The sequence below is a fragment of the Chiloscyllium punctatum genome, chromosome 36 (assembly GCF_047496795.1).
Source record: "Chiloscyllium punctatum isolate Juve2018m chromosome 36, sChiPun1.3, whole genome shotgun sequence".
Taxonomy (NCBI): domain Eukaryota; kingdom Metazoa; phylum Chordata; class Chondrichthyes; order Orectolobiformes; family Hemiscylliidae; genus Chiloscyllium; species Chiloscyllium punctatum.
The window spans coordinates 63,811,941-63,831,863 of NC_092774.1; the positions used below are offsets into that span (position 1 = coordinate 63,811,941).

At 46.1% G+C, this 19,923-nt stretch overlaps 1 protein-coding gene across 2 annotated transcripts; it reads right to left on the minus strand.

The window, feature by feature from the left end:
- Positions 1-1,794: 1,794 nt before the first annotated feature.
- LOC140460593 (uncharacterized) lies at positions 1,795-13,647 on the minus strand. 2 transcript variants are annotated; one of them, XM_072555206.1, is made up of 2 exons: positions 13,494-13,647; positions 1,795-3,493 (listed from the first exon to the last, which is right to left on the minus strand). In XM_072555206.1, exon 2 carries the CDS (start codon positions 3,104-3,106, stop codon positions 2,222-2,224), a length of 885 nt encoding a protein of 294 aa, XP_072411307.1. In that variant the 5' UTR covers positions 3,107-3,493; positions 13,494-13,647; the 3' UTR covers positions 1,795-2,221. The 2 variants fall into 2 exon arrangements, with proteins under 2 accessions (XP_072411307.1, XP_072411306.1); XM_072555205.1 differs by lacking the exon at positions 13,494-13,647 and adding an exon at positions 4,441-4,584.
- Between the last annotated feature and the right edge of the window lie 6,276 nt (positions 13,648-19,923).

Genomic DNA, 19,923 nt, shown 5'->3' on the forward strand with positions numbered 1-19,923 from the left:
AAAAGCACAAAAACAGACTGCTAACCCCTGTCTGCGTAGAGGAGAAATTTCAGGTGGAACAGATCACAAAATAACTGTTACCAGTCCCACAACACGTGTTTCCATCGACAAAGTTAAAAATCTCACAACACCAGGTTATAAACCAACAGATTTATTCGGAAACACTAACGTTTGGAGCACCGCTCTCTTATCAGGTTGGTTGTGGAGAATGAGATCATGTTCGTGGAATTTATAGCCAAAGGAGTCCAGTGTCATGGAGATGTCATATATTAAACAATTTTAGATTAAATCTTTCATCTCTTAGAATGGGTTTCTGCTCTTTAGCATGTTAATTCCAGAACTTGTTTTTAATTACCTTCTCAAGAAAGTCATTCAAATGCAGAGCTTTTCTAACAATAGGTGTGAATTCTGTCTGGGTCCCAATGTTGAGTCAGACAGACATTTTTCTTAGAAATGTTGCGCATTTAAATTACATTCTTGAGAAGGTAGTTTTTAGATTAGGGTGTAGGTTAGGCTGGATTGGCCATGCTAAATTACCCTTATTGTTCAGGATATGCAAGGTAGGGGGGATTAGCTATGAGAAATATGAAGTAAGGGAGTGGGTCTGGGTGGCAATGGTGCTAAATGCCTTCTTAACCATCCAGTCTACCAGTTCTTTGCAGGTTGCATCACTATGTATCTGAACCCTCTTACATCTCTGTTTTAACTATACAAGCCCTGTCCTTCCTCGTTTTAGCAAAATGCAACCCCTTGCTTTTTCATACCTCTCTCATATACGCACACCCTAACACTCTCACACACTCACAGACTTACACTCCATCACACTCGACCAAGCATGCACACACTCTTACATGCACTCTCACATACAAACTCACATGCACACACACACAACTCTTATGGAGTGAATTTTTATCGGCAGGATTATATTTGCAGATACTTTCAATTTTGCTCACAAAGCACACAATCTTCAGGCAGTCAATGCATGTAATATTTTATATATTCCTACTTTAAAAACAGAACTAGTCTGATTCAAGATTGGGATACTGACAGACTCAAACCTCACAACTTTAATGTATTGTGTGAGTTGAGATGTCACTTTTTTTTTAAATATAAAACCATAAGTCATCTCAGGAACATGACTTAGATGTTGTTCTTGGAGTAACATATTAATGAACCGAAACCTGCAACCCATTCTAAAAGATATCAGTTGTATGACACTGTGAATTTTGCTCTAAGATCTATGTCTTATGATCCTGCTCCACAGCTACCTGTGGAAGGAGCAGCGCTCCGAAAGCTAGTGCTTCCGAATAAACCTGTTGGACTATAACCTGGTCTTGTGTGATTTTTAACTTTATCCACCCCAGTGGTTTCTAGTGAACACAGCCCATACCTCCCAGTAAACTTTACAACGCCAATGAAACAACACAGTACCGGCACTCCTAAAAAATTTACAAATTTCTAATGATACTAGCTACCCATTCACTGCTCCATCTGATACACAACATTGCAAACTTAGTGCAGGAGGCTGAAAGAAACGAACAGCTTCAAAACAAAAAACCTCTTGGAGCTCAAAGCTTTGAATGAGAGTCTGAGCCCGCTGTAAGTTCAGGTAATCTTTATTATGACCCAACTTTGTTAAAGCTTCAGATCCTCCAGCAAAAAGGTGTAGAAAAAAGTAGCTGCTTTTTAAACAGCTCAAGGTCAAAGCACACATACTCCTCATCCCCCTATCCCACCTCACTTTCTTTACTATTGGTCATCACCGAGTTGTCCCTTTGTAATTGGATCCTTGGGACAGCCGTAACCTGGAGGAGGTATTGCCTTACTCAGCAATTTCAACCCATATCCTGTCTTCTCGTAAGTTTCTCCCTGCTCATTTGCCAGGGGCTGAGTTGGGGGGGGGGAAAGAGGGGAGGTGCTGGGCAGTGTAGTATTAACCACACAGCTGTGGGTCTGGAGTCACGTGTAGGATAGACCAGGTAAAGGATGCAGCTTGGTGACTGAATGAATCCTTTCCCACAATGGCAGTACCCCTCCCTAAAAAGAGCATGCGTGAATCAGATGGGCCCCCCACCCTAAAAACGGTTTCATCATCAGATTCTGAACTCCAGATTTCTGACAGAATTCCAATTCCGTGATCTGCCATGGCTGGATTCAAACTCAGGAGTCCCCGGAACTGGGTTGATAGTCCAGTCCCTAATGGCACTTAGTTGTTGCTCCTTCAATCACCCTGTGATGGCACGTGAACTCGTTGGTGCCTCCGCAGGTGGGAGGAGCAGGTGAAGGCCTTCCCACACTCTGTGCAGCCGAAGGGCTTCTCCCCAGTGTGGATCCGCTGGTGGGTCTGGAGATTGGAGGAATCGCTGAACTCCTTCCTGCACTCAGGGCAGCTGAAGGGCCACTCCCCTGTGTGAACCCTCTGGTGTCTCAGCAGGATGGAGGAATTGCTGAAGGCCTTCCCGCACTCAGTGCAGGGGAATGGCCTCTCCCCCATATGGATCTGCCGGTGGGTCAGCAGAGTGGTGGAATTGCTGAAGGCCTTCCTGCACTCGGGGCAGCTGAAGGGCTTCTCCCCAGTGTGGAGACGCTGGTGCTTCCACAAGTTGCTCACCTGACTAAATCCCTTCCCGCACTTGGGGCAGGTGAAAGGCCTCTCCCCAGTGTGGACCCGCTGGTGAGTCAGCAGGTGGGAGGAATTGCTGAAGGCCTTCCCACACTCGGGGCAGCTGTAGGGCCTCTCCCCTGTGTGGACCCGCCAGTGGGTCAGCAGGTCAGAGGAATGTCTGAACGCCTTCTTGCACTCGGAGCAAGAAAATGGCCTCTCACCAGTGTGGAGTCGCTTGTGGGTCTGGAGGTTGAAGGAATTGCTGAAGGCCTTCCCACACTCGGGACATGGGAAAGGCCTCTCCCCTGTACGGACCCGCTGGTGAGTCCGCAGGGCAGAGGCCTGGGTAAAGCTCTTCCCACACTCAGGGCAGCTGAAGGGCCTCTCTCTGGTGTGACTGCGCCGATGAGTCTCCAGGGCAGATGGGACACAGAAGCCTTTCCCGCAGTCACCACACTTCCATGGTTTCTCCACAGGGCGGGATTCCTCAGATTTCTCCATGGCCGAAGCTTCAGCCGCACACAAACACGTGTAGAGCCCCTTCGCACCGTGATTTCCTCTTAACAGGCAGTATAGCTGTTACATGCTCCACACTCAGTGCACTGCAACAGTAGGTCTCTCATCCAGTCCCACTGATACAGGAAATGTACTCAAACAGGAACCAAAAAGCTTTGCTCCTTCTCACAGAATCACAGTCAAAAATCGTTGTGGTCCTGATGGATTGATTGACCGTCAGACATTGACACCAAAGTGAGAACTGCTGACTCTGGAGAGTCACTGTCAAAACGTACGGCACTGGAAAAGCTCAGCAGATCAGGCAGCATCCGAGGAGCAGGAGAGTTGACGTTACAGTTAATTTTGAAACTTCTGTCTTCAGATCTTCAAACGCTGTAAAAAGAGAATATAAAGTCATCACTTTCAGTTCTGCTTTCTGGTGAACATTCTTTTCTTTTATTATTCCACAAAACTGAAAGCGTCATCCCATTCTCTCTCTCTCCACCTCTGTTCTCATTCCACTTTAACCAATTCTCCTGAAGGTGCTGATTCAGGATTTTACAGGTGCTGAAAAGCAAAAATGTCAAAGCTTATCTCTCTGAAACTCCACCTGAAAGTTAGTATCTTTCACGTCATTGGCATAATGCTGAGAGTGAGCAGGTCTGATTTGGAAAGCAAAATAAAGTGTGCCACTTCAGGATGAGCCTGCAATGCAGCTTCTTGAGGAACAACCTCAAGAAATGGTTAATGTCCCCAGGAAGGGGAGCATAATGAGACTTCAAGGTATTAACACCGACACCAGAGACAGAGAAACTGAACATACAGACGTGGCAAACATTGATGGAAAGCCAGAATCATAGAGATAGACACACAGAAACAGAATAGTTTGACTGAAATACCTGTGTCTGTGCTGACCAGATATCCTAAATTAATCTAGTCACATTTGCCAGCACGTGTTCCCTGGCCCTTTGAACCGTTCGTTTTGATACACCCGTCCAGATGCCTTTTAAATGATGTAATTGTACCAGCCTCCACTACTTTCTCTGGCAGGTCATTCCGTACACACATTCACACCCGCCAAAACCTTGTGAAAAAGTTGCCTCCTCAGGTCGCTTTTAAATCTCCACGCCCCCTCCCCCGCCGCCCTCACCCTAAACCAATCACCCTCTAGTTCTGGACTCCCCCATCCAAAGGAAAAGACCATGTCTATTTACCCTATCCATGCTCCTTATGACTTTATAAAAGTCTATAAGGTTACCCCTAAGATTCTGGCGCGGGCTGGGAAAACAGCCCCACCCTATCCTTCCGTCCCTCCTCACCCGGGCAATTAAGACACAGACCTGAGTTTGCAGAGTCTGCTCCCTCCCTGGATCCACTCCAGTTCCTACCAGTGAACAGATTTTCTCCCTCTTTGATTGAAGAGTTGCCCAGCGAAAGGGTTTTACTCTGAAACGAGCAGAGCCACTTCCGCGTTGTGACGTCATCGATGGGACGATGCGGGAGAGGGAGAGACAGGAATGGGAGGGTCGAACAGCGGGGAGGTGGCGGGAGCAATAGGGCAGAGAGACGATCGGGGTCAGGGGCGGGGCGACTGGGTGGAGCCAGAGGCGGAGTGCGGCCGGGACAGTGGGAGGAGCAAGTGTCGAGCGACGGCCGACGAGACAAAGGGGCGGGGCGAACGGCGGCTCTGCATTGCGCCTGCTCCGGATTGACAGGCCGCACTGCTCTGCACAGTTTGCAAAAATCTTTTCTCTTCAGAGAATCCGCACAATGTAGAAGCAGGTCACCCGGCCCAATGAGACCACACAGACCCTCCGAAGGGTAACCCACCCACATCCATTCCCTTTCCTCTCCTGCCCGATATTTACCCCCCGAATAGACCTCACCTGGGCACTATGGGTAATTTAACATGGCGAATCCACCCTAATCTGTGCATCCCTGGACCATGTGGGGCAATTTAGCATGGCCAATCCACCCTCACCCTTCACAGATTAACTACTCTCCGGGAATAACAGCTCTTCCTTAAATCTACTCCCCCTAATTTTATGGCCGATTCTCATCCACCAGCAGAAACTACTAGACAGGGCAGGGAGCTGGTGGGCGTGCGTCTGGATGGCATGCTCTTCAGAGGGGTTGAATGGTCTATTTCCACACTGTAGAGATTGAATGATTTATTGCAGTCGTGTTTGCCCCGGATCTCAGCGTGCAGAACCTCCCACCTTCCACCAAATCAAAAGACAAGTCCCACTCTGCCCTCTCGTATGTGCGTTATCTGTCTGCTTAATCGTTTCCAGTGAATACGGCCCAAACCCCGCTGCTGTCAGTAAACTTTAAAATGCTCAGGAAACAATGTAACGAGGACATGCCGCAACCTAAAGGACTAGCCACACTACATACATCAGGACCATTTCTGAACTGACAGCCAGACTACTGCGACCACTCGGACTCATAACAGCACACAAACCAACAGCCACGCTCAGACAACAACTCACCAGAACGAAGGACCTGATACCCAACATGAACAAAACTCATGTAGTGTACAAAAATCCCATGCAAGGACTGCACAAAACACTACATAGGACAAACAGGAAGACAGTTAACGATCCGTATCCATGAACACCAACTAGCCACGAAACGACATGACCAGCTATCCTTAGTAGCCACACACACAGACGACAAGCAACATGACTTCGACTGGGACAACACTACCATTATAGGGCAAGCCAAACAGAGAACAGTCAGGGAATTCCTAGAGGCATGGCACTCATCCACAGACTTTATCAACAAACACATTGACCTGGACCCAATATACAGGCCACTACAGCGGACAGCTGGAACTGACAACCCAAAGCGGCAGAGACAGGCCACTATAAATGCCGGAGGAAACAGCACAGAAGCACTTCACAGGAGGCTCCCAAGCACTGAGGATGTCACCTAGACGGGACGAAACGTTTGCAAGACAAATTCCCAGCTCGGCGAACAGAACCACAACAATGAGCACCCGAGCTACAAATCTTCTCCCAAACTTTGAAAACAATGTAATACCTGAGGTACTGAAAACCGTAAGGTTTCTAATGATAACAGTGACTGATTCACTCCTTCTGATGTACAGCAGTGGAAATACAATGTTGGAGGCTGAAAGAAATGAGCAGTTTAAAACAAGAACCCACCTAACCCTTCACTTAGCACCCCACTCAGCAAACTGTACTTACTGCCGGTAAAGCACTTCATCCCCACAGTGCAATGAATTCCCACTTTCCACTAAAATTCTGGATGTACTCATTCACTCAGTTGCTGTCCCACAAATTAAAGATTTCACTGTAACTTGTTCTGTGCAACGAACCAGAATTGATCAGGGACCTCGAAGTGAAGGAGCCATTGAGAAGTAGTGACCATAATACAATACGCTTCAATCTGCAATTTGAGAGGGAAAGGGTACAATCAGAAGTGACAGTATTTCTGTTGAATAAAGGGAACCATGGAGCTATGAGGGAGGAGCTGGCCAAAGTTCAATAGTGCAATACCTTGGCAGGGATGACAGTGGAGGAACAATGGCAGATATTTCTGTGTATAATGCAGAAGATTCTGGATCAGTTCATTCCAAAAAGGAAGAAAGATCCTAGGAGGAGGCATGGGTGGCCGTGGCTGATGAGGGAAGTTAAGAAACATATAAAGTTAAAAGAGAAAAAGTATAACATAGCAAAGATAAGTGGGAAAACGGGGGACTGGGAAGCTTTTAAAGAACAACAGAGGATTACTAAGAAGGAAATACGCAGAGAAAAAATGAGGTACGAAGGTAAACTGGCCAAGAATATAAAGGAGGATAGTAAAAGCTTTTTTAGGTATTTGAAAGGCAAAAAAATGGTTAAGACTAAAATTGGGCCCTTGAAGAAAGGGGAATATATTACGAGGAACAAAGAAATGGCAGAAGAATTGACTTGGTACTTCAGATCTGTGTTCACTGGGGAAGACACAAGCAATCTCCCTGAAGTAACAGTGGCTGAAGGACCTGAACTTAAGGGAATTTATATTTGCCAGGAATTGGTGTTGGAGAGACTGTTAGGTCTGAAGGTTGATAAGTCCCCGGGGCCTGATGGTCTACATCCCAGGGTACTGAAGGAGGTGGCTCCAGAAATCGTGAATGCGTTGGCGATTATATTCCAGAGTTCGATAGATTCAGGATCAGTTCCTGCGGATTGGAGGGTGGCTAGTTTTGAACCATTTTTAAGAAAGGTGGGAGAGAGAAAACAGGAAATTATAGAGCAGTTAGTCTGACCTCAGTGGTGGGAAAGATGCTGGAGTGTATTATAGGGGATGAAATTACGACACATCTGGATAGTAGTAACAGAATAGGTCAGAGTCAGCATGGATTTATGAAGGGTAAGTCATGCTTGACTAATCTTCTGGAATCTGTTGAGGATGTAACTCTGAAGATGGATGAGGGAGATCCAGTAGATGTAGTGTGCCTGGGCTTTCAGAAAGCTTTTGATAAAGTCCCACATAGGAGGTTATTGAGCAACATTAGGGCACATGCTATTGAGGGAAAAGTACTAACTTGGATTGAAAGTTAGTTAGTTGGCTGACAGGAAACAGAGTAGTGATAAATGGCTCCATTTTGAAATGGCAGGCAGTGACCAGTGGGGTACCGCAGGGATCAGTGCTGGGACTGCAGCTTTTTACAATATATATTAATGATATAGAAGATGGTATGAGTAATAACATTAGCAAATTTGCTGATGATACAAAGCTGGGTGGCAGGGAGAATTGCAAGGAGGATGTTAGGAGATTACAGGGTGACCTGGACAGGTTAGGTGAGTGGTCAGATGCATGGCAGATGCAGTTTAATGTGGATAAATGTATAGTTATCTACTTTGGTGGCAAGAACAGGAAGGCAGATTACTATCTAAATGGAATCAATTTACGTCAAGGGGCAGTACAAAGAGATCTGGGTGTTCTTGTACACCAGTCAATGAAGGTAAGCATGCAGGTACAGCAGGTAGTGAAGAAGGCTAATAGCATGCTGGCCTTCACAACAAGAGGAATTGAGTATAGAAGCAAAGAGGTCACACAGCATTGCCCTTTAATGTGAAGGGCCACTGCTTGTCACTGCCCACTCGGGTGTTTCCTTCCTTTTGGAGATTAGATCAGTGTGTGACTGTGCTTTTGTGTGTGTGTACGTGCAAGAGAAAAAAAAATAGAAGCAAAGAGGTGCTTCTGCCACTGTACAGGGCCCTGGTGAGACCACACCTGGAGTACTGTGTGCAGTTCTGGTCTCCAAATTTGAGGAAAGACATTCTGGCTATTGAGGGAGTGCAGCGTAGGTTCACAAAGTCAATTCCTTGAATGGCGGGACTACCTAACGCTGAAAGGTTGGAACAACTGGGCTGTTATACCCTTGAGTTTAGAAGGGATCTGATTGAGACATATAAGATTATTAAAGGATTGGACACTCTGGAGGCAGGAAACATGTTTCCGCTGATGGGTGAGTGCCGAACCAGAGGACACAGCTTAAAAATACGGGGTAGACCATTGAGGACAGAGATGAGGAGAAACTTCTTCACCCAGAGTGTGGTGGCCTTGTGGAATGCTCTGCCCCAGAGGGCAGTGGAGGCCCAGTCTCTGGATTCATTTAAGAAAGAGTTGGATAGAGATCTCAATGATAGTGGAATCAAGGTTTATGGAGCTAAGGCAGGAACAGGATACTGATTAAGGATGATCAGCCATGATCATATTGAAAGGTGGTGCAGGCTCAAAGGGCAGAATGGCCTACTCCTGCACCTGTTGTGTATTGCTCCCAGTAAGGGCAAAACTGCTCTGAAAGTGCTCTGACTCTCCTGCTTTCAGCAAAGCTGATTAGAGTTATAAAGCATGGAAACAGACCCTTCAGCCCAGCTTGTCATGCCAACCAAATATTCTAAATTCACCTAGTCGCATTTGGCCCATATCCCTCTAAATCCTTCCTATTCATGTACCTATCCAGATGCCTTTTAAATGTTGTCATTATCTGGTAGTTTGTTACACACGTGCACCATCCTCTGCACGAAAACCTTGCCGGTCATGTCCCTTTTAAAACATTCCCCTCTCACCTCAAACATATGCCCTCTAGATTTGGACTCCCTTACCCTGGGGAAAAGTGCTTGGGTATTTATCCTATCCATGCCCCTCATAAACATCTGTAAGATCACCCCATAGCCTCCAATTCTCCAGGGAAATTATCCCTGGCCTCTTCAGCCTCTCACTATAGGTCACAAGCATGGCAACAGCCTTGTATATCTTCTCCAACCACTTCCAAAGTTTCACAACCTCTTTGCTATAGCAGGGGGAGACCAGAACTGAACACAGTATTCCAAAAGTGGCCTAAAGAATGTCTTATACAGCTGCAAAATGCAGCACCTCTCATTTCTCTAAATTAAACTCCATCTGCCACTCCTTGGCCCATTGGCCCACCTGAACAAATCTAATTTATAATGAACTCTCTTTCCTCTCTTATTCCCTAGAAGCTGAAAATCTCCATCCCACATACTCTCTTTCCATTTGCTGAACCTAATCCCTGCTGTACCTCATCCTGAAGGGTCTGCTTCATGCTGACTAACAGGCCCACACTCAGGAGAGATCTAATTGAAACACAGAGAATACTGAATGGCCTGGATACAGTGGATGTTGGGAAGATGTTTCCGTTGGTATTAGAGACTCGGGCCCGAGGGCACAGCTTCAGAGTAAAGAGAAGGCCTTTTAGAACATAGATAAACATAAAACTCTTCAGCCAGATAGTGGTGAATCTATGGAATTCATTGCCACAGAAGGTTGCAGAGGCTAGGTCACTGAGTATATTTAAGACTGAGTATATATGTTCTTGAGTACCAAGGGGATCGAGGGTTATGGAGAGAAAGCAAGAGAATGGGATTGAGAAACCTATGAGCCACAATTGAATGGTATGAGCAGCCTTGATGGGCTGAATGGCCTACTCTCTGCTCCTATGTCTTATAGTCTCTTGCTGTCCTGGACACAGAGTGAGAACTGGGAACAGAAGTCGGCCATTTGGTTTTTTGAGCCTGCATAAGCATTGAACAGATCTTAACTGGATATGAATCTAACTACATCGAAGTGGATAGGCTGGGACTTTTTCACTGGAGCACAGCAGGCTGCGAGGTGACCTTATAGAGGTTTATAAAATCATGAAGGATATAGATGAGGTGAACGGCGGGTCTTCTTTCTCTCGGGTGGTTTCAAGATTAGGGAGCAAAGTTTGACAGTGAGTGGAGAAAGATTTTAAAAAGACATGAGGGGCACCAGTTTTTTTTTAAATACAGAGCGTGGTTTGTGTGTGGAATGAATGTCCAGAGGAAGGATGCAGGTACCGTAACAACGTTTCAAAGAAATTTGGACAAGTACATGAATAGGAAATGTTTGGAGGGATATGGGCCAAACACAGGCAGCTCGGACTAATTTAGTTTGAAAACATAGTCAGCATGGACTAGTTGGACTGAAACTGTTCGAAAACCATTTCCTTGCCTTCCCCCATAAACATCCACTTATTTGTTGTTCAAAAATCAGACAAACTCAGCCTTGAATACATTCAATGACCCCCCTAACTGCAGGAAGACATCCCACTTCTGAACTCAATTCCTCTTGTTAAAATACCACTTGCCTTGCTGATTGCTTGCTGCCCCTGTCTGACAACTGGCAGTGACTGGTTTCAATTACATTCACACATCATTCCTGATGAAAGGCTCATGCCCAAAATATCAACTCTCCTACTCCTTGAATGCTGCCTGACCTGCTGTGCATTTCCAGTGCCACACGTTTCGACTCTGATCTCCAGCATCTGCAGTCCTCACTTTCTCCACATCCCAATACATCACCATTTAAACAATACACCTCCTCTCTGTTTTTTTTTCACAGCAGAGGCTATAATTTTACATTGTGGTACTGCATTTGCCATGTGTTTGCCAATTGTGGACTTCTCTACATCGGGGAGACTTGTAGAACAGCATCGTGCCTGGGCCCGCACAGACCGACCGGACCACCCAGTCACCAGCCATTTTAATTCCCCTTCCCACTCCCTTTCTGACATAACCATCTTTGGCCTCCTCCCTTACCACAATGAATCAAACTGCAAATTGGAGGAACAACATCTCATCTTCCGCCTGGGCTGCGTAGAGTTGGGAGGACTCAACATTGGGGAACTCAATTTCAAATATGCTCTCTATCTTTCTACCTCCTCCTCCTCCCTGCCATCAACCAGATTCATTCCTCTCATTGATGGGGGCTAGAGGGTGGGGCTGGGGAGAACAGAAAGAGAATGGACGGGGGCTGGGAGAATAGAGAGAATGGACAGGGGCTGGGTGGAGCTGTGGAGAACAGAGAGAGAGAATGTACGGGGGAGCGGAGCGTGAGGGAGAGCAGGACTTGGGGGGGAGAGAAAGGCCTGCAGGGCAGAGCGTGGGGGACCCAGAGAATGGGGGCGAAGGGTCTGAGAGGGAGAATGTGGGGGTAGAGCGTTGTGGGGGGGGGCAGGAGAGAGAATGGTGTGGGGTGCAGAATGTGAGGAGAGAGAGAATGGACGGGGGCAGAGGATGGATGGAGAGAGAGAATGAGTGGCAAGGAGAGGGTGGGGGCGGTGGAAGAATGGGCAGCAGAGAGTTGGTGGAGAGACAGAATAGACAGGGAACAGAGAGATGGAGAGCAGAGGGTAAGGGGAGAGAGGGAGGATAGATGGGGTCAGAGGGCGGAGAGAGGGAAATGGACATGGGGCACTGTGGGTGGCAGAGTGGAAATGGACAGGAGGAGCTGTGGATGGACAGGGGATGCTGGGGGGGGGGGGGGGAACGGAAAGGAGGTGCTGTGGGTAGCAAGAAGGGAATAAGTGACCTCAAGGACAATCTTTTTATGTAGAGGGTGGTGTGTGTGTGTGTCTTTGTGTGTAACAAGCTGCCAGGGAAGTGGTGGAGATGGGTACAATTACAATATTTAAAAGGCATCTGGGAGGGATATGGGCCAAATGCTGGAACTTGGGACTGGGTCAGCTTGGGACATCTGGTCAGCATGGATGAGTTCAACCAAAGGATCTGTTTCCATGCAGTATGTCTCTAGCTGTCTACAACTCTATGATTGAAACCAGACCTTTTTACTGATAATCTTCCTGCTGGACTTTTGTAGTGCACCCAGTTTCAGGAGATTTGTGGTGGGTATAAGTGGCACATGTCTCCTATCATGGGAATTCTGGAAAATATAAAAGGGCTGTTAAAAGTACTTCAACTTTGGAAACACTGGGTCTTGTGGAAGCAGGGCATTTGACAAACCTTTTCAGAGAAATTTCCTCTAACTGGTGGACTATAGACAGCTTTCCCACGGAACATTGCACAGATATTAAGAATGTTACCTTCTGTAAAACATTTTCCTGAAAAATGCAGAAGAATTCAACTTGCTAATGTGAAACAAATGTTGGAGAGAAAGGAAACTGCCAAGATCAAAAGGCTGACGAATCTCAACATTTATCAGATTGTTTCGAGAACAGAAAAATCTGCACTGGAGACACCCTGAAGAGGGTTGTCTCATACCTATTCCTTCAATTAGTTTTGTATGTCTTAATTGTTAAGTCATACCTAGCACATGGAAAGATGGCTATGGTTTGTGGAGGTAAGTCATCTCGGCTTCAGGACAACTCTGCAGGAGTTCATAGGCCAAACCATCTTCATCAATGACCTTCCTCCATCATAAGTTCAGCAGTGGAGATGTTGCAATAATTGCAGATGTTCAGCACTATAAACAACTCCTCATAAACTGAAGCAGTTCAGTTTGAAATGCTACAAGATCTTAACCATATCCAATGGGCTGATGAGTGGCAAGTAACATGAATGCCACGCAAATGTCACACAATGACTCATCCCCAAAAGAGATAATCTGACCACTGACCTATGATATCAACAATGTTACTGTCACTAAGTACCCCATGATCAACATCCTTGGGGTTTACCATTGAACACAAACTCAACTAGATGAACCATACATACACAGTGGCTACAAGAGCAGGTCAGAGACCAGAAATACTGCAGTGAGTAACTCACCTCCTGACTCTCCAAAACGTGTTCCAATTTCTACAAGCCACAAGTCAGCAGTGTAATCGAATACTCCCCACTAGCTTGGATGGGGTTGCAGCTTCAACTGTATTTGAAATGCTTCATACCATCCAGGTCAATGTTGCCTGCTTGATTGGTACCATATCCACTGTTCAGAAGCAGTAGTGTGTAGTATCTACAAGACGCACTGCAAAAATTTACCAAAGTACCTTACAAATTGCCTTTCAAACTAACAACCACTTCCATCTAGAAGGACCAGGAAAACAGATACATGGGAACACAACCTCTTGCAAGTACCCGTCCAAGCCACTCACCATCTTGACTTGGAAATGTATTACTGTTCCTTCAGTGTCACTGGTCCAAATCCTGGAATTCCTTCCCTCAAGACATTGTGGGTCACCGTACAGGATGTGGACTGCAAAGGTTCAAGAAGGCAGCTCACCATCACATTCTCAAGGAGAACCAAATGCTGGCCAGCCAGCAACGCCCATGTACCAGAAGTAGATTTTAATAAATTATTGAAACAGCGGGTTGGAATCTGTAAACTAAATAAAATCAACGTTAAGAAGGGCCAGATGGAGAAAATTGATTCAGTGTTTCTTTGAGAACAGATAAAGTGCGATTATACTGACACTGAATTGGAACTAGAGTTTAGAGCTAAACACCTGTAGTGTTCCACTCAATGCATAAATCTAAAATCGATGAAAGATTTGCCCTTGACACGTACTTCATTAACACAAGAATAGGACAATTAAGAAGGCATATGGGATACTGTACTTCATGACATTAATGGCGCCTTCATTTCCCATGGTCCCGTGCGATCGAGAAACCTCTCTATGGGGCCCTGGTAGTGCGCATGCGTGCGGTGAGTGTGAGCGAAATGGTGCCGGGGGCTGAAGGAACAAGAACAGAAATCGCTGGAAAAGCTGAGCAGGTCCGGCAGCGCCTGTCGAGAGAAATCGAGGAGGCGTTTCGGGTCCAGTGATCCTTCTTCAGAACAGGAACAGGTTTCATAAACATCCCGGGGAGAGGAGACAGTGAGACAGGGTAGGATTGGAAACCGCGAGAGGAGGGAGACTGGGGAGTTTATAAACTCCTAGGGGGAGGCCTGAGGCCGCGAATAAAACCTCCCCAGGCCCACTTCACCGCCGGAGGAGCTCTCGTGTTGCCCGGGCAACGGGGCGCCATCATTGTAAGGATAAGGCGCATTTTGACTTGGGGCAGGGAGTGCGGGCGGCCATCTTGGTGAGGGCACCATCAGCCGTCATTTCCGGGAGAGAAATGACAGTTGGTGTCATTCAACTAGAATTTCCTCATTTCACTCAGAGACCTGTCCCTGAGCTTGGTCTGTGTGTCCTTCAGACAGGAAAAGGGAGTGGGAGAGAGAGAGAGAGAGAGATCTAGAATGACACGAAGGTGGACTGTGAATTTGAGGTGAATGAATCTGATCATTCCTGGCGCTGGGTACTTCCAAGATCGCAGTGACCAGGAGAGCATTGATGTGTTGATGTTATTTTCAGTTTGTTGACTGGGAAAAGAGAACGCCAGGAGTGGAGGAAAGACATGATGAAGATAGATTGGAAATTCAATACAGGAGGAGGGTTAACTTGAGCCAGCACCAGCCCATATCCCTCCGAACCCTTCCTATTCATATACTCATCCAGATGCCTTTTAAATGTTGGAAGTACACTAGCCTACTTCACTTCCTCCGGCAGCTCATTCCATACACCTACCACTCTCTGCATGAAAAAGTTGCCCCTTAGGTCTCGTTTAAATCTTTTCCCTCTCATCCTAAACCTATGTTCTGTAGTTATCGACTCCCCCACCCCAGAGAGAAGACTTTGTCTATTTATTCTATCCGTGCACCTCATCATTTTATACACCTTTGTAAAGTCACCCCTCAGTGTTCGAGTCTCCACGGAAAACCACCAGACTGTTTAACTTCTCCATATAGCTCAAATCCCTCAACCCTGGCATCATCCTTGTAAATCTTTTCTGAACCCTTTCAAGGTTCATACATCCTTCTGATAGGAACGAGACCAGAATTGCATGCAAGATTCCAAAAGTGACCGAACCTATCAGAAAGGGTTCAGAAAGGATTTACAAGGGTGTTGCCAGGGTTGGAGGGTTTGAGTGATAGGGAGAGGCCAAGCAGACTGGGGCTGTTTCCCCCTTGTGCGCTGGAGGCTGAAGTTGATAAAATCATGAGAGGCATGGATAGGGTAAATAGTCAAGGTCTTTTCCTTGAGATGGGATACTCCAGAATGTAAGGGTAATAGGTTAAGGGTGGGGTGGGGAAGGGAAGGTTTAAAAGGGACATAAGGGGCAACTTTTTCATTCAGAGCGCAGTGTGTGTAAGGAACAAGCTGCTAGAGGAAGTGGTGGGGGCTTGTACAATCACAACATTTAAAAGGCATCTGGATGGGTATATGAATAGGAAGGGGTTAAAGGAATATAGGCCAAGTGCTGGCAAATAGGCCGAGATTGATTCTGGATATCTGGTCGGCATGTTCACTTTCTCTCTGGTGTCGGTGTCAATACCTTGATGTCTTGTTTTCTCCCCCTTCCTGGGGACGTTAACCATTTCGTGTCTCATTATTCGTCAAGAAGCTGCATTGCAGGTTCACCCTGAATTGACAGTTTTTGCTTCCCAAAATCAGACCTGCTCACTCTCAGCAGTATTCCAGTGTTGGGAAAGAAACTAATTTTCAGGTGGAGCTATCCAAAATTCAGAGAGATGTCAGTCTTGACATTTTTGCTTTTCTGCCCCTGTAAGATCCTGAATCAGCACCTTCAGGAGAATTAGAGTGGAGTGAGAACAGAGGGGGAGTGAGAGTGAGAGTGGGAGTGGGATGATGCTTTCAATTTTGTGGAATAACAAAAGAAAAGAATGTTCTGCAGAAAGTAGAGTTGCTTGTTCTGAATTTCTACCCTGCACTGACAGTGATGACTTTTGTAATTTTTTTTTACAGAGTATTTGAAGATCTGAAGACAGAAGTTTCAAAATCAACAGATGAAGGGCTTATGCTTGAAACATCGACTCTCCTGCTCTTTGGATGCTGCCTGACCTGCTGTGCTTTTCCAGCACCGCACTTTTCGACACTGAGTGTCCAGTGTCTGCAGTCCTCACTTTGATGTCAATGTCTGACAGTCACTCAATCCATTGGGAACACAACAATTTTTGGCTGTGATTCTGTGAGAAGGAGCAAAGCTTTTTGGTTCCTGCTTCTATATGTTTTCAGAATCAGTGGAACTGGATGAGAGACCGTATGGTTGCAGTGCACTGAGTGTGGAGCCAGAAATAGTTGTATGACCTGGAAAGAGGAATTCAAGGCAGGGAGGGGCTCTACACATGTTTGTGCGCAGCTGAAGTTTTGGCCATGGAGAAACCTGAGGGATCCTGCCCCGTAGAGAAACCATGTCAGTGTGGTGACTGTGGGAAAAGTTTCCATTTCCCGTCTGCCCTGGAGACTCATCGGCGCACTCACACCGGGGAGAGGCCGTTCCCCTGCACAGAGTGCGGTAAGGCCTTCAGCAATTCCTCTGACCTGCTGAAGCACCAACGGGTCCACACGGGGAGAGACCCTTCAGCTGCCCCAAATGTGGGAAGGGCTTTACCCAGGCCTCCAGTCTGCTGACCCACCAGCAGGTCTACACCGGAGAAAGGCCGTTCCTTTGCACCGAGTGCAGGAAGGCCTTCAGCAATTCCTCAGCCCTGGTGAGGCATCAGCGAGGCCACACTGGGGAGAGGCCCTTCAGCTGCCCTGAGTGCGGGAAGGGCTTTAACCACGCCACCACCTTGCTGACCCACGGGCGGGTCCACACCGGGGAGAGGCCCTTCACCTGCTCTCAGTGTGGGAAGGGATTCACCCGCTCTTCCCACCTGCAGAGGCACCAGCGAGTTCACATGCCATGGCAGGGGGATTGAAGGAGCAATGGCAGAGTCCCATTATTGACTGGACCCCTGGGTTTGAATCCCATCGTGGCAGATGGCGGAATTGGAATTCGGTCAGAAGTCTGGAGTTCGGAATCTAACGATGAAACCATTTTTGGGGGCGAGGGCATGAGAACCCCCATCTGATTCACTCATGTCCTTTTTAGGAAAGGAAACTGCCGTTTGGGAAAGGGTTCATTCAGTCGTCCCATCCTTTACCCAGGCTGGCCTACATGTGACTCCAGACCCACAGCTGTGTGGTTGACTCCCCCACCTGTGGAAATGAACAGGGAGAAACTTACTTGGGTACAGGGTCTGGGTTGAAATTGCTGAGTGAGGCAATACTTCCTACGGGTTAAGGCTGTACCAAGGATCCAATTCCAAAGGGATAACTTGGTGCTGACTAATAGTAAAGAAAGTTGGGGGTGGGGGGACTGTGTACTCTTTAACCTTGAGCTGTTTGTTTTTTAAAAAAGCTACTTTTTCTCCGCCTTTTTGCTGGGGGGATCTGAAGCTGTAATAAAGTTGGGTCTTGATAAAGGTTACCTGAACTTACCGCTGGGCTCAGACTTTCATTGAAAGCTTTGAGCTCCAAGAGGTTTTTGTTTTAAAGCTGTTCATTTCTTTCAGCTTCCTGCACTAAGTTTCCAATGTCATGTATCAGATGGAGCAGTGAATGAGGAGCTAGTATCGTTAGAAATTGTAAATTTGTCATGAGTGCAGGTCCTGCATCATTCCCTCAGCATTGTAAAGTTTCCTGGCAGCACCGGGAGGTGGGGGCTGCCTTCACTCGAAATGATATGGAGGAGCCAGAGATGGACTGGGTTGGATCAAGTTCAAAAATCACACATCAGCTTATCGTGGTTTATTTGGAACCACTAGCTTTCGGAGCGCTGCTCCTTCATCAGGAAGCTGTGGAGCAGGATCATAAGACAGAATTTATAGCAAAAGATCACAGTATAGTGCAACTGATCGGATATATTGAACAAACCTAGATTGTTGTGAAGTCTTTTTGTCTTTTAGAATAGGTTGCAAGTTTTAGTTCATTAATGTGTAAATCCCAGAAAGCCTTTGAAGTCAGATTCTCGAGATGACTTAAGGTTTTATATAAATAGGTTTCATCTCAGTTCAGACAACAATGAAATGTGTGAGGTTTGAGTCTGTCTGTATCCCAATCTTGAATCAGACTGGTTCTATTTCCAAAGTAGGAATTTACAAATATTACATGTATCAACTGCCTGCAGGTTGTGTGCTTTTTGATCAAAATTGAATGTATCTGCAAATGCAAATTCACCCCACAGACCTGTGTGTGCATGCATGAGAGAGTGTGTGTGCATGAGAGCACGTGTGTCTGTTTGCGTAGGTGCTAATGTCTCCTCTGAAACGGTGAGGTGCTTCCATTGTCCTGTCCTGGGAGCAATGCTCTTGCTGGTGCCTCTCTGTCTGACCTGTCCTTTGTGTGGCTTTGATACTGCTGGGTTGTGAAACTGTCCTCAGGGCTTTGGGATAGCTGTGGTATTCTGTCATTGTTCGTGGGTACTTGAGGTGTACAGGTATTCCCTTGTCTGCAAGTGCTGTCTAGTTTCACTTGTCAGCCTGCTTGGTCCCTGCTAAGGCATTCTGGGTGTTTTGGTACAGTTTGGCCAATTTTGCTTTTGTGGGCCTATTGTGGGTTGCCAGGGTGGCAGATCTTTTCCCACATACAATTACCAGGAATACTTGGAATCCTGAGAAGGATTTAAGTGAATCCTCGAGAGATGTTGTATCCCTTGGACTATTCCCAGCAAGTGAATGAACTATCAAGACTCGTGTAAAGATTCGTGGGAACTCTTGCAGGGATGTAAAGAAAACTAGATTTACAATTTAAGGCCATACATCCCATTCTGCTAAGTTACACTAGTTAATTGGTAATTTTTATTTGTTTAAAAATGTGAAATCTTAATGAAGAGTTCTTCCAGTTAATCACTGGGTATTCAAATTTCTCTTCAGAATTAAAGATCATAACAAAACTGGGTGCCTTTGTGGGATGTTGAATCTGTAGTATGTGCTTGGTAAAATTTGGATGAACAATATTTCAAAGTGAATTTTATCGTGTTAAGTACTAAGACTTTCTGGAGAGGAAAGATTTGCCCTTGTGTGTTTTGCAACACTTAATCAAGGTCAGTTCAATAGAATACGCAGACAAGTTGATGCTAGAGTTGAGAGCTATGGCAAAATATCAGAAATAATGCAGGCAGTAGCACGGCAATTTAGGGTTAGAAAGTTAGCTAAAAAAATTATAAAAAAAGGTGGAAAGTTTTGTCAGCTTTTCTTAAAAATAGTTAACAAAATAAGTGTTGGTTCTGCAGAAAATGAGTCTGGGGATTTAGTAACGGACGATAAAGAGATGGCAGATGAATTGAAAAGAGTTTGAATCTGACTTCACTTGAGAGGATACAAGTAACACCCTAGAACTAGCTGTAAATCAGGAATTGAAAGGGAGGGAGGAACTGAAGAAAATTACAATCCCCAGGGAACGAGGACTGAGTAAACTGTTGGAACTCCGAGCTGATAAGTCCCGGGTATTTGAAGGAATTCATCCTAGACTCTTAAAGAGAAATTAGGGCGTGAAATAAGACCATCAGACATAGGAGTGGAAGTAAGGCCATTCGGCCTATCGAGTCCACTCCGCCATTCAATCATGGCTAATAGGCATTTCAACTCCACTTCCCCGCATTTCTCCCCGTAATAGGTAATGTATTGGTTTTAATTTTCCAAACCTCATTAGTTTCAGGGGTGTTTTTTTTTTAGATTGGACAAATCCTTTCTTC

Excerpts from the sequence above, each read along its gene's own strand:
- LOC140460593 (XM_072555206.1), bottom strand. The coding sequence starts at position 3,106 with ATGGAGAAATCTGAGGAATCCCGCCCTGTGGAGAAACCATGGAAGTGT.